Here is a 27,541-nt window from a genome sequence, read left to right as displayed (position 1 = left end):
AATTTCCCGCGGCGGAAATGGTGTCAAAATCAATGGCAGCCGCGTGAAATTGTGCAGTTCAGCACGGAAAAACAATTTGACAGTTCACCAATTTTTTCGCGAGTGGTGGTAATTTTTCCAAATCAAAATGCTCCGTGTGTGAAAAGTGGTGGGCACGTTAATCCAAAAATAATGCGTGTGATATAATTTGTTCAAATGTTCATTAATTGTTGTGTGTAATTGTGTTCTGTGGCACCCCAAGAGAAAATTTGTCCCCGGAGGTGGTGGAAAATTTTGTGTGGCAAAAGCGAAGAAGGAAAAAAAATGTCTCCGATGGCCTGCAATTTATTTACCGAATAAAATTCTTTCTTCCTCCAATCCAATTGTGTATTTTGTGTGGCTCCGTGGGGCGCTACCTATTGCACAAAGCATCAAGGGGGGCATTTGCACCATTTGCCCAATAGAGCAGCACAAAGCTCCCAGATTTGAACGGAGCAAGAGAATTTTCCACTTTGTGTGTTTTTTGGTGTTTACAAGGAAAATATATAATGGCGGAGTGTTCGAGACAAGAGAAAATTCAGTGAATATTTTCCCCTCAATTTTCCACGAAAAAGCTCTTCAGCAGAGGGAAATTCCGCAAGAAAAGTGAGTCTTTTGCCACTATTTTACCCCCATGGGGCACCTTTTTGGGGGGCTCCGGGATTTTCTGGGTAAATTTTTGGGACTTTTCTTTTCCCAAGTGGTGGATTTTCTTGCGCCACCCACCCTCCTATTTTCACCCCAAACCTCCCTCTCGTGCATCCTGAAAACTTTGGTCCTCCCTCCCTCCTTCCCCCGTTTCTCCTATTGTAGTGTGGAAAATCCCTCAAATGTATATATAACACAGCAATCGCAACTTTTCACTCCTTTCCCCGCCCCCCTCCCCTCCTACCACTCTTGATTTTTCCTTTCGTACTCGGACACGGACTTTCCCCGATCAATTTTGCATTTTCCTCTATTATTTTTGGGGGTTTTTCCCGCAGATAAAATAGAAAATTTCCCAACAAGAAGTAATTTGTTATGTCATTTTCCAATCAAGAAAAAATCTCTTTTGTTTTTCAGAAAACAAATTTTTTTATTGGAATTTGAAAGGAAATAAATAAATGGAAAACTCCTGAATTAAGCAAAAAGGATAAAAATTTGTGTGTGTGAGAGGGAATCCAAGGAGGAAATTAAGCTGTGTTGAAAGTAAAACGCAAAGAAGGGGGGCAACTTGCAGCAGAATCAAGTAAATATCTAATTAAGATGAGAAATGTTGAAGGAAAAAAAAATGAGTTAATTAACATCAATGAGTTGGATATTAAAACTTTCCTTCGTGCTTCACAGTCTTCTCTGGTTTTTTTTTTGGGGTGTTTGCGTGTGCCGCGAGGAGGTTCTGGACTGCTGATTCTGTCGCTGCATCAATTGAGGCTGAGTGTACGTTCTGCGGGAGGAGGTGCGCGCCTTCAATCGAGCTTGATTGAGAAAATGTCTCTCCCTCTGGGTGCTTCCACACTGTCAACGCTCATACTGACCCTCCTGACACTCTCGGCCCTGCCGCAGCTCATCCATGGGGTCTGGCAGGAGAATGTTCGGCCCAAGTTGTACGTGGAACTTGGCTCGGAGGAGATACTGCGTTTCCAGGGCAATGACACAACCATTGATAATTTCAAATTAATGCTACGCGATGGGCATAGTCTCCTCATTGGTGCAAGGTGCGTAAAAACTTTTGCTTTTTGCTTTATCTCTCTAAAGATTTTATTCTAATTCTTTAATTTTCTTCTCCTTGTAGGAACATTGTCTACAATCTCAGCATATCCGATCTCACGGAGCAACAGAGACTCGAATGGTATTCACCGGAGGATGATGTCAAAATGTGCGTTGTCAAGGGGAAAGATGAGGTACGTTAATAAATATTTTTTCTGCTTAAAACACGAAAGAAAATTGAATAAAAAATTAATAAAACTTAACTCTGTGATTAATAGTTTTTCTGATAAAATTTTCTCTTAATAAAGAAAATTGACTAAAACTGAGCAAAAGAAGAAAATTCTCTCCCAAAAATATATACTACTTTTGACAAGAATACTGTGCGCATTCATCTCCACCCCATCCCTCTCTTGGAAGAAATTGCACAAAATTCCCAAAAGAAAATTCTCCCAAAAAAGGCAAAAAAAAAATCTCATAAGAAAACAATATTTCTTCTCCTAAATCCCATTTTCATTCCAAGAGAATATCTTCTGTGCACAATATGTGTGTACGTACGTACAATTTTCCGATTGCAGAAGATTAGAAGATTTTTTTCATTATTAAATTCACACACACAGAGCTTAAAGAAGAAATTCAAAAGTTGAAAACTTAATTGAGTTTCATACAGGAGTGAGAATATAAAAATTCTCTCATTTTAGAGTGTAGAGAGAGAGTTTATTTGAGCACTTTTATGGTGATGAAAAGAATTTCAAATAAGAATCATATATTTTCAGGGAAAAAAATCTCATGAGGAGAATCTCGAATAGGATTCTTATTCTCAAGAGTTCTATACGAAATATTTTTAATTAATTTCTCGCAAAGATTTAATCTATTTTGAGAAAATTTCAAAATTAGAATAAAATAATTGCATGTTGAAGGTGGAAGGGTCAAAGGTTTGTTTTATTGACAACAGAACTGATTAACACTTGGAGGACCCAACATTTGGCACAACGCGGAGGATCAAATTGGTAATAACTACCAGCTGATAAAATATGCTCAATAATTAATTATTAATCAGTTTATTGAACGAGGATCGAAAGTTTCACTAATTCTCAATCCCTTTGAAGCATTCCTACACCTAATTACTAAATATTTAATCGAGAAAATCGTCACTGAAAAAAAATTGCGTCGAATCGATGTAAAATTGCCAATTCAAACGACTTTTTTAGCTACAATTTTATATAATTTATTATTGCGCCTAAATAATCACAAACTTTGATTCTTTAAGTAACTTTTTAATCACTTCCGGCAATAAAATTAGTCCACATTAATGATTTTCACCGCGGAAAAGTAAACAAGAGTACTTTATTTGGGAAATATGGGGAAACATAACCTCAAAACAATAGCTAAAATGTATGGGATTTTGACTGGTAATTACTACCAATTTGATCCTTCACGTTGGATTCTGACTTTGACCTCAATTATCTTCCAAAGAAAAGACTTTTCTCAAGATTTTCTTTCTGCTATTTTAAAGTAATTAAAATTCCCTACACATAGATGCTAAATTCATCGAGATAGGTCCAATAGATTTTATTCTGTGACGATTTTTAGGATCAAGTTGGTTTTTAGGTTCAAGTTGGTGGTTCAAGTACCAGTAAAGTCCTGCGAGTGTTAAGGGAAGTTTAACGCATAAAATGTCAGCTTAGTTACTAAACTTGAAGATGGAGGCGCTGTTTGTCTGTTTTATGGCAATTGGTTGTTGAATTTAATAATTTCAGCGACGTTTTGACTTTCTTATTTTGATGACTAAAAAGACTAAATAAAAATTGGAAAAAATTAAATGAATATAAATTTAATTTCTGTGAAATATCTAATCTTTTATTTTTATACATATTGCAAAATGTTGTATTCAGGAATATACTTTTTATAGCACCCAAGATAAATTTGGTATAAAATCTGGCAGATATAAATCGTAAAAAGATGGATGGATCATTCCAAAATTTCATCTAGAACAGAATTTTAGACTCAAACCTCCTCTTATAAACTCTTTATAATAAAATTCCAGCCGAATTTTGCGAATAAACTGAATTTATGGTAAACAACAGCTCGTTTTACTTTGATATTTTATTTAACTGCATTAGGACTCTTAAATTAAATTGCTTACATTTACATTAAAAAATTTAGAGAAATTATCAATGTTTTTATAGCACAAAATGTGTCTCGGCTACACCAAATCTGATCATTATTTCTCGTCAAAATGTCAAAAAATTGCTATCATTGAATTTTAAGAAGAGAAAAGGAAATATTTATCAATAATTTTGAATTCTCTTATAAATATTTATAAGGACTCTCTCTGAATCTTCTCTCAATTGAAAATTTATTGTATTACTTTTGAAATTATTTATTTGAAATTAATAATTCAGCTGTGAAAATTTCATTATTGCAGAAATGAATATTTGAAGCAGAATTTATTACTTACTTATAAATTTATATTTACATTACATTAATTATCAGTCATGAGATTGAAAAAGTAATAGATTTTTTATTAAAAATAATAATCCAATATATTTCTTTCGTTAGCTTTCACATCTTTTTGTTGAAAAATATTAAATCTAAAATTAACCCATTAAATCTATATTAAATTTTTAATTTAGAACGAAGTATTTCATCGATTTCCTCTCAATATGAGAATTCAATCCGTATCAGAATTCAACTAAGCGTTGTTGACTAATCTCAGATCATGCGCCTTCAGCAATTAATTCTTTGGCAAAAATTAGGGGAGACTGAGGTTTAATAGGTCATGTAAAGTTCAAAGAAAAACTTCTTTTTTTAAAGATGAATTTTCCTTAAATTTGTTCATTTCAAATCCTAATTTATTTACAAAGCCAAGAAGGATATAAAATTATTTTCGTACATGCAGACTAACTCGTTCATCCATCTGTAATTAATCCACAGTTCAAAGGGAGTTGCATTGAGATAATTCTATTATTAAGGTTTATATTAAATGCTGTATATATATCTCTAATTAATCTTAATCTGGATGAGAGAAATAATAATCCCCTAAAGGATATTCTATTAGAAGTTTCCTTTGTTCTCCTGTAGAATTAATAAGTTCTTGGGAATTAGTTTTGGATTGTTTTATCATGGAAATTCTTCAATAAGAATTTATATTAAAAAAAAATTACATATTTCTTATGTTAAAACTCTTCTTTATTTACAAAAAAAAGAAAAATCAATTTTTAGCATAAATCTTATCTGTCTCAAGACCTGAGGAAGGAGGTAAATCATATGTCCGAAACGTCAATAAAACAGAGAGTGAGAGAGGAGAAAAACAAAGTCACAAAAATTACGTATTTGGCTCCCCCTATTTTAGAGATATTTTTATCAAATCAAAATTCACTTCTTCATCGATTTTATCCACTTCATTTACCCACATCATGAGTTTTTTTTGGCTAAAGTTGCCATTCGAATTGTTCATTCTTTCAAATGATTATTATTTTGTAAAAATAGATTTATTGACTTATTTACAAAAGAATCGTGAAAAAAAGGAGAACAACCTGAATTAGTTGATACTTTAAGTTTTATTTCCTGCATGATGTGTGTGTATGACTCTGGCACAGTTAAAGGATAAATTAAAACTCGTCTCGGTGTCTTAAGTCTTTGAGACTCTTAAAAATAAATGGTGCGGAATGAGAAAGTTTTTACAGCTTTTTGCTGAAACTGGCGTATTTTTCATTTAACGCTGCACATGGAATTGTCAAGAAGAAAATTCAAAACTTTTGAAAACTTATATCTTGTTGATTTTTCCTCTGAAAAATATTTTGTTTTTATTCGTGTATTCATTTGATATACATTTACGGACAGATGATAAATTAATTTGCTTAATAATTTGATAATTATTCCATGAGTGAGGGTGGTTGGTGTAGTAATTTACAAAATTTTCTATTTATCCCCATCAAATAGCGAGAGGTTTGGATGCAAACAATCAAATAAAATGTGTCTATTTAGTTTCATATTCACATCATTCATCGTCTAATTCAATATAATTATTCAATTGAGAATTGAAATAAATTGAATATAAAGGAATTTATTAATAAGTAAACAATAACAATTCCAAAAATTTATTTGTTGCAATTTACAAAATACAATTTAAATGATTAAATTAATTTTTTTTTAATAATAATGATGAGATCAGAGGGACAGAATGAGAGAAAATACAAAATAATATATTGTTGAAAAAAAATGAGAATAATTTAAATTAAAAATGAAATCTTTTGCATTTCAATGGTTTTTTGTGATTCTTTTTTCTCGATTATTTTATTCAATACGCCATGAATATTCTTTAGATGTAAAATAAGGGATGATGGGTGAGTGGGTCGTGGGTATTTCGCATTGAGATGAACGAGGGGGAAATTAGGGTGAATGAAATGTGAATCATCAATTCATTTGTATCACTGTTTCCATTGAAATATCTTCAAGCATTTTATGTATTCATACTCTATCTACTCAATTTCGGTGTCGTCGTCTCTTTTGCTCTCTCATAAAATATATTGATGGAGGACGACAAAGTTTGAGTTATGTTTTCAATTTTATTCTCTTAAATGCTTTTTTTTTTATTTTAAATAATTAAATTCTATTACAATATTCCAAGAATTGCTCTTAATTTTTTTCAAAGATTTTAAAGATTATTTTTTAAGGTTTTCTCTTATTAATGAAAGAGTTTTTTTTAAAGTAATATCACAAGATCTTAATATTTAAACTGTACAAGAGATGATTACCTGAACGAAAAAAAATCATTAAAGAATCCATTTAGCTTTGATTCAGCTTGACCTAATCTTAAAATGTTAAAAACCTGATTTAAAAAAACTTAGACCCAGTAAAAAAAATTTGGGCCTAGCCTGAAAAATACTTAGGTCTAACTTAAAAACTTTGGCCTAACTTGAAAAATTTAAATCTTTTTTAAAAAATTTGGACTCAGCTGAAAAATCTTAATGACTTAACTTAATTTGAAAATCTTAAGCCTAGCTAAAAAAAATTGGGCCTAGTTTTGAAAAATTTGGACCTAGCTTAGAAAGTTATGGCCTGGTTTTGATAAACTTAAGTCTATCCTAAAAACCTTGGGCCTAGCTTGAAAAATTTGGGCCTAGCTTAATAAACTTAGGCCTTACATAAAAACCGTGACTCTAGCCTTAAAAGCCCGGAGCTAGTTTGAAGATCTAATGCCTAAGTTTAGAAAACTTAAGTATGACTTTAGAAAACCTAAGCCAGAATTAGCAATCAATTTTACAAACTTGCTTACGGAGAATCTTTTAAAAATCCTTTATAGTTCTTTTAAACTTTTCTCATTCATTTTTAACCAGATAAAAACCTCCTGAAAAGCTGTCCATTGCAAAACTATCTCAAATAATACGAAGAGTGAAATAGATGCAGGGAGAATTTTCAATTTTATTGAATAAAAATTGTTATTTTTGAAGATAACAAAAAGGGACAAGTTAAAAAAGGGAAAATTTATATGTCTCTGACTGTGAGAGTTTGTTTAGTGTAAAGAGTTGAAGTGAATTGATTTTTTTATTATATTCTTTTCTTATTCTACTAGTATTCTATATACCAATGTGTGTGTATACTACCTTTCTTTTGCAGGAAGCTTGCCAGAATTACATTCGTGTCCTCGTACTACCAAGTCCGGGGAAGTTGCAAGTTTGTGGCACAAATTCATTTCGACCCATGTGTCATTTGTATCAGATAAATGCAAACAATTACACATTGGAAATGGAGAAACCCGGCCAGGCGGTGTGTCCTTATGATCCGCAACACAATTCCACAGCAGTGTTTGCCGGTAAATCATCTCTTTTACTCTCTTTTTTTTTTCATTTTCATATACTCTTCTTCATCTTTTGTTGCCACATACCATGAGAGTGGAATGATTTTTCCTGTGGCTTTTCAGCTCTTTTTCCTTCCTTTAACAATGAATTGGGGGTTTTTTATTCCCTAATTTCTCGCGGAATTATCTGTTCTTTTCCAAAATGTGAAATTTGTGGACAATTTTGTATTTCTTTTTTGTGTTTTGTTGAAAAATTTAGTTTGGAAAATATTTTAATTTAGAAACATTAAGAAATGGGAAGAATAAATCCCAATAAGATAGATTTCCTCAATAAATTATTATGAGCAAAGAAAACAAGAGCAACAAGAAAGAGATTCTTCAAACATTTTTAGCGGGTATTTTGGGTAAAAGAAATTGTTATTGATTTTCATTTTGGAATGTTTTTTTCTCTCTCCTTTTTTTTGCAGACAATGAACTGTATTCGGGCACAGTGGCCGATTTCAGTGGCAGTGATCCAATAATTTATCGTGAACCCCTTCAGACGGAACAATATGACAGTCTAAGCTTAAATGGTGTGTATTTTGTTGATGAAGTTTCGTCAATTTTCCCCCAATGAATGAATGTTTGTTGGGGGGCAAAGAGAGAGATTTTTTAATTAATTTTCAGTGAATGAAATATTCTGTTCTAACGTGGATTTTTTCCTTCTTCTTTTACTCCTTTCTCTTGTCCACACGGGAGCAGCACCGAACTTTGTTAGCTCCTTCACTCAGGGTGATTTTGTGTACTTCTTCTTTCGCGAAACAGCTGTGGAATACATAAATTGCGGAAAGTCCGTGTACTCACGTGTTGCGAGGGTGTGCAAGTGGGACAAGGGGGGACCGCATCGATTTAGAAATCGATGGACATCATTCCTAAAGTCACGACTAAATTGCTCCATGCCAGGAGACTTTCCATTCTACTTCAATGAAATACGTGAGTGATTTTTGTTGTTGTTGTTGTTGATGATATTAGTTGTTGTGCCATCAACCCACACACAGACAGAGACAGAGACTCCCTCATGGGTCAATGATGAATAATTCCCGCATCCATTTCATCCTTTTAATCCTTTTTTCTTCTTTTCACACATCAATAGAATCTGCAAGTAATTTGATTGAAGGACGATACGGACATACGAATTCAAAGTTGATTTATGGTGTCTTCACAACACCACCAAATTCAATTCCTGGCTCAGCTGTGTGCGTATTCTCACTGCAAGATATTGCGGATACATTTGAGGGGAATTTCAAGGAGCAAAGTAGCATAAATTCCAATTGGTTACCCGTGAATAGTGCAAAAGTACCCGATCCACGTCCAGGGTCGTGTCACAATGATTCCCGTACACTTCCTGATTTAACGTTGAACTTCATAAAGACACATTCATTGATGGATGAGAATGTTCCAGCCTTCTTTGGGCAGCCAATTCTCATGCGCACAAGTACAATGTATAAATTCACACAAATAGCGGTTGATCCGCAAATTAAGACCCCAGGTGGGAAGACGTATGATGTGATTTTCGTCGGGACGGACCATGGGAAAATAATAAAGGCCGTTAATGCTGATTCAGCGGATTCAAGCAAAAAGGCAACATCCGTTGTCATTGAGGAACTCGATGTCCTCGCTAAAAGTGAACCAATAAGGAATATGGAAATTGTTAGGACTGTTCAATATGGTGAGTTTTGTTGCTATTTTATGTGATTTTATTCTTTGTTTTCTTTGGAACATTTAAAATATTGTTTTTTGGCTAATGATTCGTGTTAAAATTTCAAGATCTTGATTACTCATTGATTGAGAGTCAAGATAAGGAATTCAAGAAGAGCTTGAAGATTGAGTTCTATTTGTAGAGAATTGTCTTATTATTTTTACTCAAGGGGATGGTATAACCTCTTTTTCTGTGAAGAAAAGTCACTTTTTGTTGAACAAAATGTATGAGGAATTCTCGAATCTCGATCAATCTCGACCGATTCCCGAGAAACACTTCAACTTTTTTTATATTAATAAGTCCATCCGGATGATGAGATAGGGATTAATCGAAAGCTAATTAAATGTACTTTTGATTGCAAGTGGAATTGTGCAAATTAATCCCTTCCTCTGATCGGAAGAACCTGCTGCGTCACGAAAAGTACTGATTTCTTGGGGTTGAGCATCCCCCTGTTTTTACTAGAAATCTTAGGTAAATTGAAGAGTTATCACAACCTTAATTTTTTTTTATAATTTATTAAAAAATATAGAAAATTACGGAAAAACAGCCTGAAAATATAAAATTTAATGTGAGGGAAATTCTTTGGAATAACGGTCAGAACAAAAAATTAAAAAAACGCGACTTTTCTTCAATCAGCGACGTTTTGAATAATTTATATTCATCTTCAGGCTCTAGGAATATACCAATTTTTCACAGTTAGATTAATAAGACTTGTCAGACTTTTTTTTTAAAGAAAACTTGTGCAAATTCTTCTTTATACCCCTTCCTTTTTTGTCAAGAAATGTGACACTTTCAAAGTGAATTAAAGTATTTTTCCTGTTTTTGTGATTTTTTGCAGAAGTTTTTCATAAAACTTCCTACTTTTGTATATTCCTAGAGACTAAGGGATGAATATAAATTAATCGAAAAGTCGCTGATTGCAGAAAAGATGTGTTATTTTGCCACTTTTTTTTGACCGCTATTCTGACGAATTTCCCTCACATAAATCATCATGATTGTTAATTGAACTTTAAAATGAAATTTAATGAATAGGGGAGACCGGGGTAAAAAAAGTCAATTTGCATAAATCCTTATCTGCAGGATTCCCCAAGGACAAGAAAATTTCCTCGATAGGTCATTCTTATAGGAAATTTCCTTGCCTACAACTTTGTCTCAGACCACTTTTCTCTATCTCCCCGGGAAATATGAGTTTTCGAGCTTTTCCTGAACCCTTCCGCTTCTGACTTTTTTTAAACGCGGCGGGTAAATATAGTCACCAGTTGGCTAAATAAAGTCGGTCGAATTTTCCGACATTTCCAATGATTTTCCACCTGAGAGATTGATAGTAGTTGATAGCTAAACTTCTCACCTTTTGATCCGCGACAAGGAATTTCACTTTTATACGCACTAAAACAAGGAATTTTGCGATTTTCCCGAACACGCCATTTTGCAACAAATGAATAGAAAATATGCCAAAAATTTCGATCTCCCATATGATTTACATGGGTTGACCCGATCTACCCCAAGGGGTATGTTTTGATTCAAATAATTGTACAGAAAAATCATTAAAAGTTATTGAAAAATACACCTTGGCAACGTTTTCTGCACTAACCCAGCTAGTGAGAAAAATTATCAGATTGGAAAATTACTAAGGGAAAAGTATCGGAAAACGCGTTTTTCCCAATACGCAAAAGTTTGGGAAATGGGCCAAAAATTTATTTTCTTTTTTAACTCCTAAAATACTGATCGCATAACCTCCAAATTACTGTCAAAAATTATAGGTTGGTAGGGCTTTCCACCCTAATTTTTTCCGATTTTTCCAATTTATAACTTGGGAGAAATTGGCATTTGAAAATTCGAAAATGACTCTTTTTACCCCGGTCTCCCCTATTTGGGAAATATTCAATGCTCTTCAATTTATGAATTTTAAATTCGAGTGAAAAAAAAGCAGGGCAACTTGTACTCGAACCGGTGATCTTTTTGATACAAACTGAGTGCTCTATCCATTGTCGTACCTACCGAAGATTTTTCAAAGTGAAGCTTAAAAAGATTAAACCTGATTTTGGCCTCAAACTGCGATTTTCCACGTCAAGCAATTTTTTTTACAAAGTTAGAAATAAAGAACTGCAAAAAATCAAAAAAACAAATTTAATTATTTTTTTTTAAAAAGAAATTTCATTTAAATAATTTTTAAATTAACAAGAAAAAAAGTTAAAATCATTGAAAAACAGAAGAAAAAGCAATGCCTAAATTTCCTTCCTCAGATCAACCAAAAGATGGAAATTACGACGATGGGAAGCTCGTAATTGTCACAGATAGTCAAGTGATTGCTGTGCGGCTGCACCGATGCAATAGTGATAAGATAACAAGTTGCAGTGAATGTGTTGCCCTACAGGACCCATATTGTGCATGGGATAAAATTCAGGGGAAATGTCGTTCGCACGGGGCTCCGCGGTGGATGGAGGAGAACTATTACTACCAGAGTGTGGCCACGGGGCAACATGCTGCGTGCCCATCGGGGAAGATGTCGTCAAAGGATGCAAATGCGGGTGAACAGAAGGGCTATCGCAATGATATGGATATGATGGATTCGCACAATCGTCTAATGAAGAATCAACCGAGTGGTGAGGTGATTAACATTATGCAGGATAGTAAGAGTTTCGATGGGACTGGGCCACAAATAACGCCGGACATTATGACGGCGCAATATTCGGTGGAGACCCTCGTGATGGCTGTATTGGCTGGATCAATTTTTGCATTACTCGTTGGCTTCCTTACGGGCTACTTTTGCGGTAGACGTTGCCACAAGGATGAAGATGATAATCTTCCCTATCCGGATACGGAGTATGAATACTTTGAGCAACGTCAGAATGTCAATCGCATACAGACGGAACCGAAACTTCTGCCTCAGGTGGATGAGGTGACGTATGCGGAGCCGGTACTACTGCCACAGACGTCCAGTCAGAATAAAATGCAAAATTCCCCAAAGAGCACCCTGAGGAAACCAATGGGACTCCATCATGGTGGAAATAATGATGCTCTCTTCCAAGTAAGTTCAATTATCTTGTCTATTTTGATTGTTCTTTTTTTTTAAAGAAGTTTTTGATTCTGAAGAAAATATTTCAAATAGCTTCAAAGTCAAGGGGTGTTTATCTGGCGAATATTTTGTGTTTTTAAGCGAATCATTCGAATATTTCCGAAGATCTGAATATTTGACTTCACATGAACATCTTTTGCTAAAAACCGATTAATTCAAAACAGAAAAAATCAAAAAACGTATTTAGGGAATTTTGGTTTGAATTTAGTCTTTTTTGGGTTGAATTTACTACTTTTCGGTTAGAATTTAGTCCTTTTTTAAGCTTTAATGAGTTTTTTTTTTAATAAGTTTTGTTCCTTGATCATTGAAATTTTGAGCTTGAAAACTAAATATAATATCGGCTTGAATTTAGCCTTTTTTTTTGGGTTAAATTTACTACTTTCTGGCTCGAATATACAACTCTTTAGCTTGAATTAACTACCTTTTAAACTTCAATTTTAGTCTTTTTTAGACATTAATTATGTAATATTTTTTAAAGCTTTTTGAGATTTGAGATTGCCTTTTTAGGGTTGACAACCAAATACTTTTAGGCTTGAATTTACTACTTTTTGTTCTTTCTAGGCCTAAATTATATATTTTTTAGCTGTGATTCTTTCGAATTTAAGCTTTTATTCCTCAATCTCTGCCTTTTTATGCCTAAAAAATATTTTTATGCTTCAATTTTAATAAAATGCTCAAGCTCTTTTAGGCTTGAATTTAGCATGATTAGGGGTGAAATTACTATTCGGTTTGAATTTAGTTCTTATAAGGTTTGAAATAAATATTTTTTTAGGATTCTATTTCTCAATCTAAGCCATTTAGAGTCTAAAAATCAATATTTTGATTTCTCTGGCAAATTATCCGAATATTAGCCAATATTCCGAATATTTTCCGAAGATCCGAATAATTTCATTCAGATAAACACCCCTTGTTCAAAGTTTTCTTTAGAATTTAAAAGAAAATAAGTTGCAAAAATTATTTCAAAAAGAAAATTTAATAAAAGAACAGCAATAGGAGCTCTTTAAGTTCTCTTCTCATTCACTTTGTTGAATTAATTCAAAGAATTTTGAGGGCATCACACGTTACACACGTTAAATGCATACTAAATGACCATCCATTGTTATATACTTCTTTACCATCTTCCCCCATTCGTTCTAAAATAGTTCCAACCTGATGGCTACAACACACGCGACACGTACCGTGGACGAGATAATTTTGGAACTTTGCGATCACACCAGGGCGACAATTACCGGCGTGGCGATGGTTTTTCCACGACTCGAAGTGTGAAAAAAGTAAGAGTGAAAATTCCACAATAAATCCCCAAACTTTAAAGAACAACGAAAAGAATGAAATTCTTTTCCATATTTTAGTTGTTTTTGTTTGAATTAATTAATTGAAAGAAAACTAATAATTTTTGTATTTTTTCTTCTTTTCTTTTATTTTCTTTTCATCCACACAGGTGTATCTTTGAGACGGGAGTGGGGCGGTTGAGACTAGTCAGGGACTCATAAATCAAAATATGGTAATTTCTTGTGTTGCTCCTAATCATTTCAATTGTTTTACCAATTACACCCTCCCGTATCATCACAATTAATTTTGAGAAACAAACTTATTTCTTAATTTGCGTTTCAATCACATTTTTATTAATTATTTTATTTAATTTTTTAATGTTTTGTTTTGTTTTTTGAACCCCATTGTGTTGCAATCACATTTTGTTTTGTTGTTTTTTCACCCACATCTTTCCCCTTTCACGAACACACCACCACCCTTAGAAGAATCTCTTTTCCCCTCAATATATAATAACTTTTCTCACACATAAAACACATATTTTCTCCTTTTTTATTCTTCATTTTTCTTATTCTTTTTTCTTCCTTTTTCTAAACCACTCTTGTACACACCATCTAATGGCAAAAGTTTCAATTGACAGTAATTAAAAAAAAACTTTAAAAAAACTAAAAAAAAAAAGACGAAGAAGGAAGCAAAAAACTTACACAAAAAGTGTAGAGAATTAAAAAAAAATCAAGTAGAAGGTTGGATAGAAAAATCAGTGAGAGAGTGGAGAAAAAAACCAAGAAGACCAAGTAGTTTAGTAGAGAGAGTTTAAAAAAAAATTTATGAAAATTTTTGCTGCTTCCTTTTCCCTTTTCCCATTTCACGAATTTTCTCTTTCACTCACTCTCTTTCACTTTTATAAAAAAAAATCTTAAATCACAACCTATTGCACAGGCTTTTGAGACGCCTAAAAGGACTCTAGTAGATTTTAAAAAAAATATCCTGAAAAGAATTCTTTTTTTTACTCTACAAAATTAAAAGAAAAAAAAACCCTTTATTTAGTAATTTTATATTATTTTGCTTTTAAATTATTTATAACAAAACACTCGTAATAATTTAGGGCTTAAATACAAATGCAAGAAACAGAAGTCTCGGTCGACTAAGGAGACAGCCGCCCCGACATGGAATTGGTGAGTTTTTTTTTATTCATTCAATTTTTTTTTATATAAATTTATTGCATTGTATTCTTTATGCATTCAATTTGCATTCATAAAATGTTCTCAAAGCGAAATATTGCAACATGTGTCGTATAAATTGTTCACAGAAAAATATTTATAATTTGGCTGCTTTGAAATTTATTTTAAAAAAAATCTTGAGGGGCTAAATGAGCTAGAAAAAATGAGGCTAAGTAAATCAAGTGCGATAGAAGACGAACGAGAGCGAAGACACCCGAAAGGGAACGAAAATTGACGAAGCCAACTTTATGTTTACTTCGTTTGCTTATTTCAGAAATTCAATAAATAAATCCTAAAAGTCCTAAAAGAATCTTTCAAAATATTTCTTTTAATTTTAAATTAAGAAATTCTTTTAAAAAATTGAAAAGAAAACTTTGCGAATGAGATAAATTAACCATAAAGTAGCAATTTCATTTTAAATTGAAAAAAGAACAATAATAAATTATTTAACAGAGCTCCTGCTTCTATTTTCTTTAATGGAGCTTCAGTACGTTTGTTTTTTTTTCTCTATTTTTTTCCCAGAAAATTCTGTACATACTTAATTGACATTTGCATTAAATAATGAGAATTGTTTGAGAACAAAAATTTAACTCGAAAAAAAAACTTTCAAAAGCGAAAATTGCAATTTTCATCAAACCAAAAGGAAGAAGTTTGTGGAAACAAATAAAAATCAACACTGATTAACTTGCTTTTGCAACACGCTTTGAAAGAAGTTTTAATTTTGTAAATTAAAAAGAAAATAATAAATTAAAACTTCTCACCAACATTTAAGAAGTTTTCACAACGGAAATTCCGGGAAATTCTTTTAAAAGGTGTGTTGAAAGTTTTTGATTTATTTCTTATTGGAAAAGAGGAAATTGATGTTTTTTTTATAATTAGAATTTTTTTGGTAATGGCTTTACCGTAAAATGGGGAAAATTGCATGAAAATTGGCTGTTTTTTTTTTCAGATTAAGAGATATCGGTTTTTGAATCTTAAGAAAATTGAAACAAAATGATTTCATTGGGTAATTTTAAATTCAAATCAACTTTGCACTGAAGCTCCACAAGATCAGAAAGAAAAGTTAAGTGTGAATTAACCAATCATCATTCTGCTTAAGTTAATCTGGCCAATGAGAGAAAACATCTAATTCTTCTTCTTCTTTCTTTACATTTCAATTAGAAATGTTCCAAAATTAATTGGTTAACCCTTTAAGGTTTTTTGGGTCATACGCTGACCCAAACATGAAACATTTTATTTTTTCAATTATTTATGAATGTAATTGTTTTTCCATGTTACAAATGCATCAAATTCACGCATAATGGATCAAAGTAGACGTTCTGAGTGAGAAAAGTTCTCTAAAAAAATTCATAGAATAACAATCGCGATAAAAGAGCGCATGTTTCAATGTTTTTATGTTTCATGTTGGATGTTAAAGGGTTAATAAATACTCCACCCAGAATCTATTAAATGGGCAGAGACTCAAATGCAAAGTTTCTTTGATTTTATTATTTAAGTTTTTGTACGTTTTCTCAGAATGTTCTGGGAAGATTTCCTTTAAAAGAAAATTAAAGAATTGTTGCAATAATTTCGTGGGGGCATCAGTATGAGTTTAAAGGAGTTTACTCACTTTTATATGAAAAACTTCTTCATTCGAGGAACAATTGCGCCAGTTAATCCCGTAGAAGCTCAAAAAATAATATGAAAACGTCAAAAAAAAACTTCTTAATCCACTGGGATCAGCTGCAAGAAGCCCGCAATTGGGCCCAAAATTGCAAAAAATTGCAAGAAATTGAGTCGCCAAAAAAAAAACAGTTATGACGTCATTTCTTACATTTTCGGGAAATCTTTGCCGCCTTTATTCAAAACTTATCCCGCAGTGGAAAATGAGAATTAAGGTTGATCTGTCTAATTTTGTCAGTAGTTGTACTTTATACCCCTGCCTAAGCCTAGAAAGTTTCATAATAATTGATCCAATAATTTGGCTTTTATTTGAAAAACAAATTTTTTAACCTAAAAGTTACTCTGACCTCTCAACTATAAATTCAGTTTTGGCGAAATTCTCTGCAATTTTTTTTTATCCAAATGCATTTTTAGACAGAGTAACTATTGCTAAGCACGAATTTAATCTGAATTTTCCAAAAAAATTTCCGAGTTTTTCCGAAGAACACTGATAGTAAAAAGTACTCCTTGGGGTAAAATGGTGAATTTGGTGTTTTTTTTTTTAAATAACTTTTAAAGTTTTTGAATAAAAAAAAATTCCTTTATCACCAATTTAGGATGTTTGATCACTGACTATTATCAATTTTTATGAACTAAAAAAATAAAAAAGGCAATTTCTTAAATTTAACGTATTTTTTATTTTTTATATTCTTTTTTATTAAAAAAAAAGTTTTAATTGGTGCGCAAATCTCTCATTCTCAATAGATATTATAGTTCCATTCTAAAATAATGTCATTAAATTAAGATTAGCCAACAAAAAACGCAATTAACCATTTTACCCCAGGATTTTTGGAATAGGCAAATGTGGAAGGGTTTGGAAAATGGCCTGAAAAAGCATTTTCCCGTTGAGATAGAGAAAAATCGTCTGAGACAAAGTTGTAGCCCGGAAAATTTCCTATAATATAGTTGTCATTGGAAAACTCAAATATTTCCACGGAACTCAGGTAATATTATCTCCCAAAAATTCACCGAATTACCCCAGGTTCTCCTATCTGGCGATTTCTTATTAATTTTTGAACCTCAAATGGTTCACATTGTCCAAATTATTTCCCTAATGAGGAAGTTTCTCATAAATATTCGTGACTAAACTCCTTTATAAAATGAATGCAAAAGGGATACGTGAAAATTCTCTCATATATGTATATGATTGATGCTAAATTGATTCAATTTGTGCTCAAACACACACACGCACAAAACAACAAAAAAACAACAACAGCGACCCAACATCGTTCCGATAGTCCACAAAATTCAAGTTCAGGCTCATCACCAGTCATGTCGCACAGTAGCTCAAGTCCTGCACCACCATCGAGTAGTCCCAGTCCTCAGGGGAGCTTGAAGAACTGTAGCTATATCTATCGCGATTGATTAATATGTGATGCCGTCGATTCAACATCATTGTCACCGATGAAGACATCATCGAAGCACTTGAGAAATGCCCTCAATGTCACGTGGAATAGTCTGTGGGTGCGGAGGAAGAGGAAGAGGAATCGATCACCATCCGTATGGACGCACAATAATCTACTAATGGAAGATATCACGGGTGATTGTGACATGAGATCGTCATCTTCTGCATCCACAATTCCCATTGATGAATTCGTAAAGGGTGGTGGGTATTGTGGGGGTGGTGGTGGTGCTACTAGTGGTGGGGCATGTGGTGGTAAAAATCGACGCCGCAGGAATAACAAAGCTAATTTATGTGATCCGAAGGAGTGTGAGTTGCTTGTTGTTAAAGCATCAGACTGGGATGATGAGAAATAATGAATTCTAACACTAAACAAACAAAACAAAAAAAAATGAGCATTTATTAAATTGTAAAAAGAAAAAAAATTACGAGAAGTGAAGCAAAAAACTGATATTAAAAACAAAAAAAAATATATTCCATTTCTAAATAAAAAAAAATAAAGCAAAATGATGTACAAAGAAGGATGAAAATAAAGAACTTCTTTGTGCGGATTTTTGTGGGAATGCGCGAAAAAAGGCATATTTATTAGGATGTATGAGATTTTTTTTTAAAAAAGAAAGCAAATTCATCTGAAACAGAAACTAAAAGAAGTTGAATGTAAAGAAAAAGTTGGCAGTTTGAATGGATTTCTTTTTTTTCTACCAAAGATTTTATTGTGCATTTATTAATTATTAACTTTATATACTTTTTAACATTTAATTTATTTAACAAAAAAATAAATTTTCTTCATAGAAGAAAAACATCACTGAAAGTTGTATAAAAAAAGGGAAAATTGTAAATTATTTTTTATTATCTTTTGTAAGATTTTTTTTTGGTGTAAAATATGTTTATCTAATTCACGGAATTTTTTTTTTATAAATATTATATTTAATAATCTTTATTTCAATGCAAAACATCACACAACTGAGTTTTATTTAGATGGTCAAAGGATAGAAACAGAGCAAAAGATGAAGAATCAAGTGAAAAAGAAAATGAAAAAAATAGCAAATAAGAGAAAGATATACTCATTAAAAAAAAACACGATAAAGAGTGAATGAATCTCAAAAGAAAAGGGAAAATATATAATAAATTTATTAGAAATTTTATTATATACAACATAGCGGAGGAGGCAGACACTTTTTGAAACAAAAGTAATAAGAAAAAAATGATATAAAATAATTCTAAGAAATATTCACGCATATTGTTACACTTAGGAGAAAAAAAATGAAAGTTTTTGAATATTAAAAAAAATCAATATTGATGCATAAAAAAAAGTTTTCAGTTGACGTGGTTTAAAGATGATGACGCTAAATGAGGAAGAAATGAAGGAAAACCCGTGAAAACAAATCTAAATAATCTTTAAATAGAATTTTGCTCTTTTATAGCCATTTAGAGAAGACAGAGAGAAAGGTGAACGAGATTAAGCGGGAGACATTATATATAGAGAACTTAGGGGTGAAAAAAATATGAGACAATTTAATATTTTAGTAAAAAAAAAGGATGAAAAAATACGCGCAAATTATTTGCGAGAGATTAACATTTAAGAATTAAAAAAAAACCATGAAAATATATACGTATTAAGGAGTGGGAAATTCAGAGGAAAATTAATGCAAAAAAAACGGGGAAACTTGTACACAATACAAAAAAAGTTAAGATTATAGGAAAAACGAGTTAATATGAGATTTATCTCATATTTTTCTTTCATGCTAAAAATATTATTAAAAAATATATATTTAAAAATGAAAATAATTCTAAGCTAACGATGGGAGGGGGAAATGCAAAAGAAAATAGAACGAGAATAGTATTTAATCCGCAAAAAGAAAAACCATTAAACCCACTATTACGTATATTTCATTAAAATAGCAAAGAGCAAAAAAAAAGCGAGTGAAGCATGTAAATAGAAAAATTTATATTACAAAGAAAAGTGCAGCAACAATTCATCCACCCATATTGAGAATTTAATAGCATCTTCTTTTGACGATGTGTGTGTAAAAAAAAAGAGAACTACTTTGAGACCTTCTTTCACTTCTTCTTAATAAAAATATATTTAGTATATAATTTCTTCCTCTCCAATTTGTCCATATATAGCAAAATTTAATACCGGCCACTGCATATTTTTTTTATGTGTCGTCTATTTTGCATGACCCTAAAAGCCACAAATGAGATCACTCATTGACAAGCAATAATTTTTCATTGGAATTTCATTGAAATGAGAAAATTTAAATGAGTTCGTGGAAATTTTTCAGATGACTCCCTTTGGTAAAATATTATGGAAATTCTTCAGAATCAAATTAAAATCTTTCATTATGAGAGTTTTTATTTTTTTTTCTTAGAATTTCCATAATTATTCAAAAGAGAACCAAAATTAATAAGAAATTAACAAGAATTTTAAAATGTAATAGAATACCAATTTATTATGATTTAATTACTTTAATTAATTTAAAAAAAAATTATACAAAGAGCTGAATTAATGAAACGCCAACGAATTTCCTCGAATTAAATTGTTGCTCTTGTCCCATTTTTTGATCAGAAAATCAGGTATTTGGTCAGAAAAATCTTTCATTTAATCAGGAGAATGTTTTGCATAGAAAACTCGATTAAATGATTGGTGGTTCATAGAAATCACTAAATTCAGTTTAAAATGATATTCTGAGGATCATTTTGCATAACTTTCTGATCAAAATAGATCATTTGTCTGATTGATTACCTTTTTTTTACGGAGGGCTTGGGGTGGAATGGATAGAAGGCTTGAGCTTGCATTTAAAGGTCGCCAGTTCGAATAAAGAACACGGCAAATGCGACAGATCCGCCAACGTGCAAGTAGATCACTCTAGTAGTGCTCTGAGAGCACTGAATTGGGATTTTCTCTGTAAAATTCTTTTCTTACTGGCGCTCACCGGAAGGAGATCGTTTTCTCCCTATATCAATTATCAAATTACACCAGACAAATCAACTATTCAAGTAGATCACGGTTACTGGTTCGATTAGAAGATTGATACACTCCTATCCGTAAAATGGCCCTCACGTGGCAATATATCGAAAGCAACCCATTACTACTCTGGAAAAAGAACAACAACAATACCAATATATATTTTTAAATTGCTTTTTTTACGTAATTAGAAATTATTATTTTTCTATTCATTTTTCCATTTCACTGATCAATTTCTCATTATCCTGATTAAATATCAAAATATTAAGTTTTCTGACCAATAGAAACATTCTCCGGAAAAATAGAATATTCTTCTTATCGAAATTGAATATTCTTCTGATTAAATGGAAGATTTTGCTGGGTAAAAAATTGATTAAAGATTTTCTGATCAATGGGTTTCTTTTCCGTTTATTACCTTTAACTTTGAGACTCTTCCTCCTTTCTTTTTTTTTATGCAAATTCAATGAAATTCCTTTGTTTGGCTACAGGATCATTGCATAGCATTTTCACATTAATAATTTCCCTAATTACCAAGTTCTCCAAAAATTAATGAAAATATATTATACAAAAGAGATTTAACAAAAAGAGAATACGAAGAAAATAGAAAGTCAAAAGAAATTTTGTACGAAATAAAAAAAAACATTTGCCGTTGATAAATTTCAACAAATTGTTAATTGTTTTATGAAAAAGAAAAATTGCAATTTTTCAAAATATATTTTTCATCATTGACTCAACACGGAGAGAAGATGAAAAAGAAAATTGGGAGAACTGTAGGTGAAAGAAAAAAAATGTTATTTAAACATTGAGAAGAGAAGCATAAAATTCATTTCTTATTATATATACCATTTTTGCTCTTCTTATGTAAATAAAATATGCAACAACAAAAGAAAAACAAAAAAAATAATGAGGGATAAAGCTGAATAACAAACCAAAACTCATGCACTAAATTAATGATTAAAAAGTTATTAAAATGAATAAAGAAAATCATAGAGTAGTGGTTTTTAATAAAAAAAAATAAACATGATGAAAAAAATATATTAAACTATATTTAGAAGTATTTTATTTACTATTTAAAAAAATATATTGTTCAAAGTTCAGTCAAATGGTATGAGCAGCAAGAAGATTAAGGGGAAATGCAGTGGAGAAAATGTTACCAATTAAAACGTAAAAAAAATGAAAATGAAAAATGAGATAAACTTGAGAGGAAAAAAATTCATTGTAAAGCATTTTCGCGTATTTATTAAAAAAAAAGAAAGAAATAAATAAGAAAAGGTAAAAGATTAATAAATGAAGGACAGAAGCAAAAGAAAGAATGAAAAGAAAGGAACAGAACTTATTGAAGAGTGAAGGAAATATTGAGTAAATACAGAAAGAAAAAATATATTATACATATTACTGAAGTGAGATTTGAAGGTGAAAAAAAAACTTACTAAGAATATTAGAATATAAATTATATAAAGCCATATATTTATATAATTAATAAGTCATTTATAATATGCAAGTGCTTCTTACAAAATATATTAAAAAAAAATACTGCTTAGATGAGTAGAAAGTTTTGATGTGTAAAGAGGTTTTACAATTGATTTTAATTTTCAAAAGTTTTTCATTTTTGCTCCATATATAGGAAAGTAATAGTGAAGAAGAGAAATTATACCAGATTACATAAAAATGCGATAGTTCTAGCATTTTAACATTTTTACCGAGAAAAGTTATTCAAAGCAAAAAGGGGAAATACTTAAGACAGTAGAGAAGACAATTTCTTCATTTTACAATACATTAAAAAGTGAATAAATAAAACAATTCCCCTTTTTAAAATCCTCGAAATCTTCCAAACAAATCTATTGTTTTTTTTCAGTTAATTTCTTCTATCAAAAAGTTATTTTTTTTTGCAATATTTTCACCTTCTTACGTAGAGTTCTCTTGGACAAGTTTTTTTTTTTGGGAGAATTAAGTAAATTAAAAAGAAGAAAAAATGAGCCATAAAAAGTTGAGAAAAAAAGTATATTAGTGGTTTAAATTTTAGGATTTTACATCATTACATTTATTATTATTGAATATAGATTTATTGAATAAGAATGCAGTCAATTGTATAGTAAAAAAAACAAAAAAATCTAAACTCGTAGTGAATTATTTATAAACAAAAAAATGAAAATAAGAACTAAGAAAAATCATGAATCTCTGCAAAAAAGTATTTCGAGAGGCATCAATTTTATTCCCCCTAAAATACCCACACAAACACACAAAAGAATCCCAAAAAAAAATCTCAAAATATCCGCATTTTTCAATCTCAAATGAAAAAATGGGAGAAAAACAATAGAACTATAAAATAGTTTTAAAAAAATACTTTGAAAGAAAATGAGCATAAAAATATCACTAAAAATGACTAAAAATACATAATTATCATGCAAGAAAAATAGTGTAGATAAACTTTCTTTCAAAAGAAAAGTGAGGAAATAAATGAAAAACATCCATAAAAAATAATTCAAAAGAAGAATAAAAAAAAATTAAGAGGGAAACATCAATTTATTGGAGAGATGTTAATTATTTTGCATACAGGGTGTGTTGGAATTTTATGGGTTTATTTGGGAAATGATTTATTTGATTAGCTCTCTGTTATTTATTTTGACAGAAAAATGCATTTTTGACATTTACGTCAAATTTATCATGACATTTCGGAGACGTTTATCCCCTTCATCAGGCAAAGATGAGTAAGATTTTTTCTTTCAATGAAAAAGATTACAAAGAAAATTCTAAATATAACAAAAAGAAAAGCTTCTGAAACATTTATTTGCAAAGAAATATTCTTAACAAAGAAAATAAATCAAAATCAAAAGAAAAAAAACGAAAAATGACTAAAATTTGACAAGTTTAGTACAAAGAAAAATATTTAAATGAACTTCATCAAATAAATCCAAATAAAATTTCAGTGCACCCCGTAATGAGGGAGAGAAAATGTTTAACTTTTCTTTTGCTTCGTAATTTTAATTGTACAAAATGAATTTCTTTGAGTGTGTTAAGACATGAGACACCTTGTGTAATAAATAATTCCAAAATTGAAGATGAAAAAAAAACATCACGAAAGACTGAAATGATATTAAACAATAACCAACTATTTTATTTTCTATTTTTAGTTTCTAAATGAAAAAGAAAAAAAATATTCTAGTGAAGTGGAGGAAAATTAAATGAAGAAAAAAAATGTACAGTGGAAAATTTATTTAAAAGAAAACTTCCTCAGTTCATAAGTTGAAGCAGTTAAATGAAAAAAAAGATGAAATTCGACTAAAAAATGAAAAATATGAGTACAAAAAAAAAATGTTTATTAAAAATGTGAAAAATCTCGATCCACTGATGTGAAAAAAAAACTTGAGATGCAATAAGACACAGAAGAAAAAAAAATATTGAAAAAAGAAAATTGTAGAAAGTCCAGTGAATTTATTTATTTCACTTGTTAAATCAACTTCAATTACACGTCCTTTTGTTGAATGAATGAATGAGAAAAGAATCTTTTTTGGGTTTTCCCTGGGACACAAAAAAATTAATGAAAAGACAGAGGTAAAAGAAAAACAAAAAAAAAAAAACGCAAAAATCGGGTATTTGGACAAAAATAAATACCAATTTTTAATAAAATTATTAAAGCAAAAAATTTTTATTTGAAACTCTGATGAAAAAAAGTGAACTATACTCTATTCAAATGAACCTTGCATTGATGCTTCACCAGTTTGAAACAATGTAGATGAAATTCAGTTCATTGGCCAATCAAAATGCAGCATTTCGTGTTGAAATGTAAAAGAATAAGAAGAAGAATGAAAAGTTCTTTTGATTGGTTGAAAAATTTGGAAGAACTTGTGTGCAAAGTTGAATTGAATAGAGTTAAAGAAAAAAAAGAAATTAAACTGTAAATAACGTTGAGAAGAAACATAAAAAACAGGATGTGTAGGAGAGGAGACTAAAATCACTTTTTGAAAAAACGGCTTTTATTTGTTTTTTACTTAAAGATCTTTTCACTCACAGACTTTTTTCATTCACTTGTTGCATAAAATAAATTTAAAAGAAAATGAAATGAAATTAATGCATAAAAACATTTTTTAGAAATATTATTGCATTTAGTGACGGGGGCGTGTGGGGAAAAAATAGCTAAAAGAAAGAAGAAAATCCACAATACGTATTCAGTAATATATATAAAAAAAATTTCAGCTAGAAAATGAGCGTTATTATTGATCTTTCTACTAAAAAAAAAATGAAAAAGAAAAAAACCTAAAAGCAGTGATTAATGAATGAAAATATAACTAAATGATTAATGATATTATATATAATTTAATGGACTGCATAATGCATCAAGAGAGCGTTATATACTTTTATTCCTAAATAATATATATAAAATAACACATAAAATAGTTTTCCTCCCAAGTATAATGACAAAAAATGACTGATTTTATTGGAAAAAAAATTAATTTCTCTTTTAATTAATTCAGGAAAATAAATGACAAAAAATGCAATGAATAAAATAGTCGCTAATAGCTGCGAAAAGTCCTTAAATTTGAAGGAAAACTCGCCTCAAAAAAATATTCATTCAAAATAGAAAAAAGTTTGAAAAAGACACAACACATTACAAATTCTATTGATAAACATTAACATTTAAAAAAAAATACCTGTCATAAAAAAAAGAATATTATTGCATATAAAAGACGAAGCGATGGAGGATTTATTGAAAAGAAAACTCATCATTTTTCATACCAAAATGCAAAGTAGAGAGACTTTCATTATATTATCATTAAGTACCATAAAAAAGGGAAGAAAAGTGCGAAGGAGAAAGCAAAAAAAAAGTAAATAAAATTATTATTATAAATTATGTAATTGAATTAAGGAACGAATTAGAAACAAAAATTAATTAAATAAAAAACCAAATTTCACAAAAGAAATCTTTTTTATTTCTCTTCCTTTGGCTTTGGGGAGCTATTCTGTCAAAAATCTTTTTTTATTTCATAGAATTTGAAAGTTGAAGATTCAGACAGTTTGTGCTTTGAGAATGTTATATAAAGTAGGAGAGACTGGAGTAAAAAACATCAATTTGCATATATTCTTATCTGCAGGATTCCCCAAGGGCAAGAAAATTTCCTCGATGGATAATTTTTATAGGAAATTTCCTGGCCTATAACTGTCTCAGACCACTTTTTTTCTATCTCCCCGGAAAATATGAGTTTTCGAGCTTTTCATCTTCTGATCTTTCCGCTTCTGATTTTTTTAAACGCGGCGGGTAAATATAGTCACCAGTGGGGTAAATAAAGTCGGTCGAATTTTCCGAAATTTTCAATGATTTTCCACCTGAGAGATTGATAGTAGTTGATAGCTAAACTTCTCACCTTTTAAACCGCTACAAGAAATTTTACATTTATACCTATTAAAACAGAGAATTTTGTGATTTTCTCAATCACGCCATTTTGCAACAAAGCTATTGCTCAAATAATCTCCAAATTACAGTCAATTACAAAAGGTTGGTAAAGCTTTCTACAATAATTTTTCCGAATTATAATTTGGGAATTGGCATTTGAAAATTTTCAATAGACTTTTACCCCGGTCTCCCTTATTTATTAATTTAAAAATCTTTAAGATTTTTTCTTTTAAATGGTAATTAAAAGAAACAATAAAATCGCAAGATAAAATATTTCAAACGGAATCTTCCCCAAAATTTCTGATATCCTTTGTTTATAAATTAGGTATTAGGTATTATTTATTTATCCGCAGAAATAGGGAATTCCCCTCTTACATAGTCCGCGGTAAGAAAAAAAAAAGCAAAGAAAAAAAAAAAGAAAGCGTTAAGATTCAGAACTTAAGGTTAAAAAAAAAGGTATACATACAATAATTAGAAAAAGAAAAAAAGCAAAAGATAAAGCAAAAAAAAAATTAAAAATATTAAAGAGAAAGCAACTGGTCAGTCTGGAATCTTCTATGAATAGCCCAAGTCGATTCACGACACTCTGTCGGAAGCGCATTAAAAAGGGAAACACCCTTGACAAAAAGAGTACGATAAAATATATCAGATCGAGCTCCAGGAACCCGGTATCCCCTCACCCTAGCAGAGTCACCCCTTATCATAAGAGACGCTAGGTATTCAGGACAGCGGGTTAACGTCAGCCGATTGAGAAATATCATGGCACGCATTTCAAGCAGAGCCGGCAGATCACATCCTGCAAACACGTTCCTGACGTGAGAGACATGATCACGCGGGCCTAGACTACAAATGTATCTAACACAGTTGTTGAATGCAACAGAAAGTCTGCGGAGTGAGTCGCTGTCCGCAAGAAAGAACAGCTCAGCCCCATAAAGAAAAAAAGGAAGAAGGAGTGCTCGGGCAAGGAGAAGTCGAGTATGTTTAGGAGTAATATCCCGGTAGCGTCTGAGGGTATAAAGAGAGTAATTAACCTTGCGGCAGACAGCATTTGAATGATCAGACCATGATAAAGTAGAATTGAAAAAAATTCCAAGGTTTTTAACCTGATCAGCAGTTGGGATGATTTCTCCATGTAGAAGCAAGGGGAATGAAGTTACTTGAGCATTTTTCTTAGAGATGATAAGAGCCTGGGACTTTTTGGGGTTTAGAAGTAACCCGTTTGAAGTCGACCAGTGCTCAACACGTGCAAGATTTTCATTCATGCATTGAAAGACAGA

The 27,541-nt window shown here is 31.0% G+C and overlaps 3 protein-coding genes across 6 annotated transcripts in view; 2 read left to right on the top strand and 1 right to left on the bottom strand.

Annotated features, from left to right (window-relative positions):
• Positions 1-27,541, bottom strand: part of LOC129788976 (dachshund homolog 2) — a 1,190,888-nt gene that overhangs the window by 773,482 nt on the left and 389,865 nt on the right. The gene's annotated exons all lie outside the window — the stretch shown is intronic.
• The window catches only part of LOC129788985 (uncharacterized), a 511,890-nt gene that overhangs the window by 315,453 nt on the left and 168,896 nt on the right, over positions 1-27,541 (top strand). The window lies entirely within an intron of this gene.
• Positions 61-25,790, top strand: LOC129788974 (semaphorin-1A). Of its 4 annotated transcripts, none has more exons than XR_008750406.1 (12): positions 61-624; positions 1,081-1,246; positions 1,388-1,712; positions 1,790-1,898; positions 7,324-7,519; positions 7,972-8,076; positions 8,246-8,476; positions 8,637-9,212; positions 11,486-12,270; positions 13,461-13,589; positions 13,757-13,819; positions 14,690-14,759. XR_008750406.1 is itself a non-coding variant. In XM_055825528.1 (12 exons), the coding sequence occupies exons 3-12, from the start codon at positions 1,486-1,488 to the stop codon at positions 17,868-17,870; spliced, it is 2,577 nt and encodes an 858-aa protein (XP_055681503.1). In that variant the 5' UTR covers positions 61-624; positions 1,081-1,246; positions 1,345-1,485; the 3' UTR covers positions 17,871-25,790. The 4 variants fall into 4 exon arrangements, 1 of the variants encoding a protein (XP_055681503.1); XM_055825528.1 differs by lacking the exon at positions 13,757-13,819 and adding an exon at positions 17,722-25,790 and having other exon boundaries at positions 1,345-1,712; XR_008750407.1 differs by having other exon boundaries at positions 64-624; positions 1,391-1,712.

The sequence above is a fragment of the Lutzomyia longipalpis genome, chromosome 2 (genome assembly GCF_024334085.1).
Source record: "Lutzomyia longipalpis isolate SR_M1_2022 chromosome 2, ASM2433408v1".
Lineage (NCBI taxonomy): Eukaryota > Metazoa > Arthropoda > Insecta > Diptera > Psychodidae > Lutzomyia > Lutzomyia longipalpis.
Note: the sequence above shows the minus strand (reverse complement) of the source record. Positions and strands in the feature narration are given on the sequence as shown.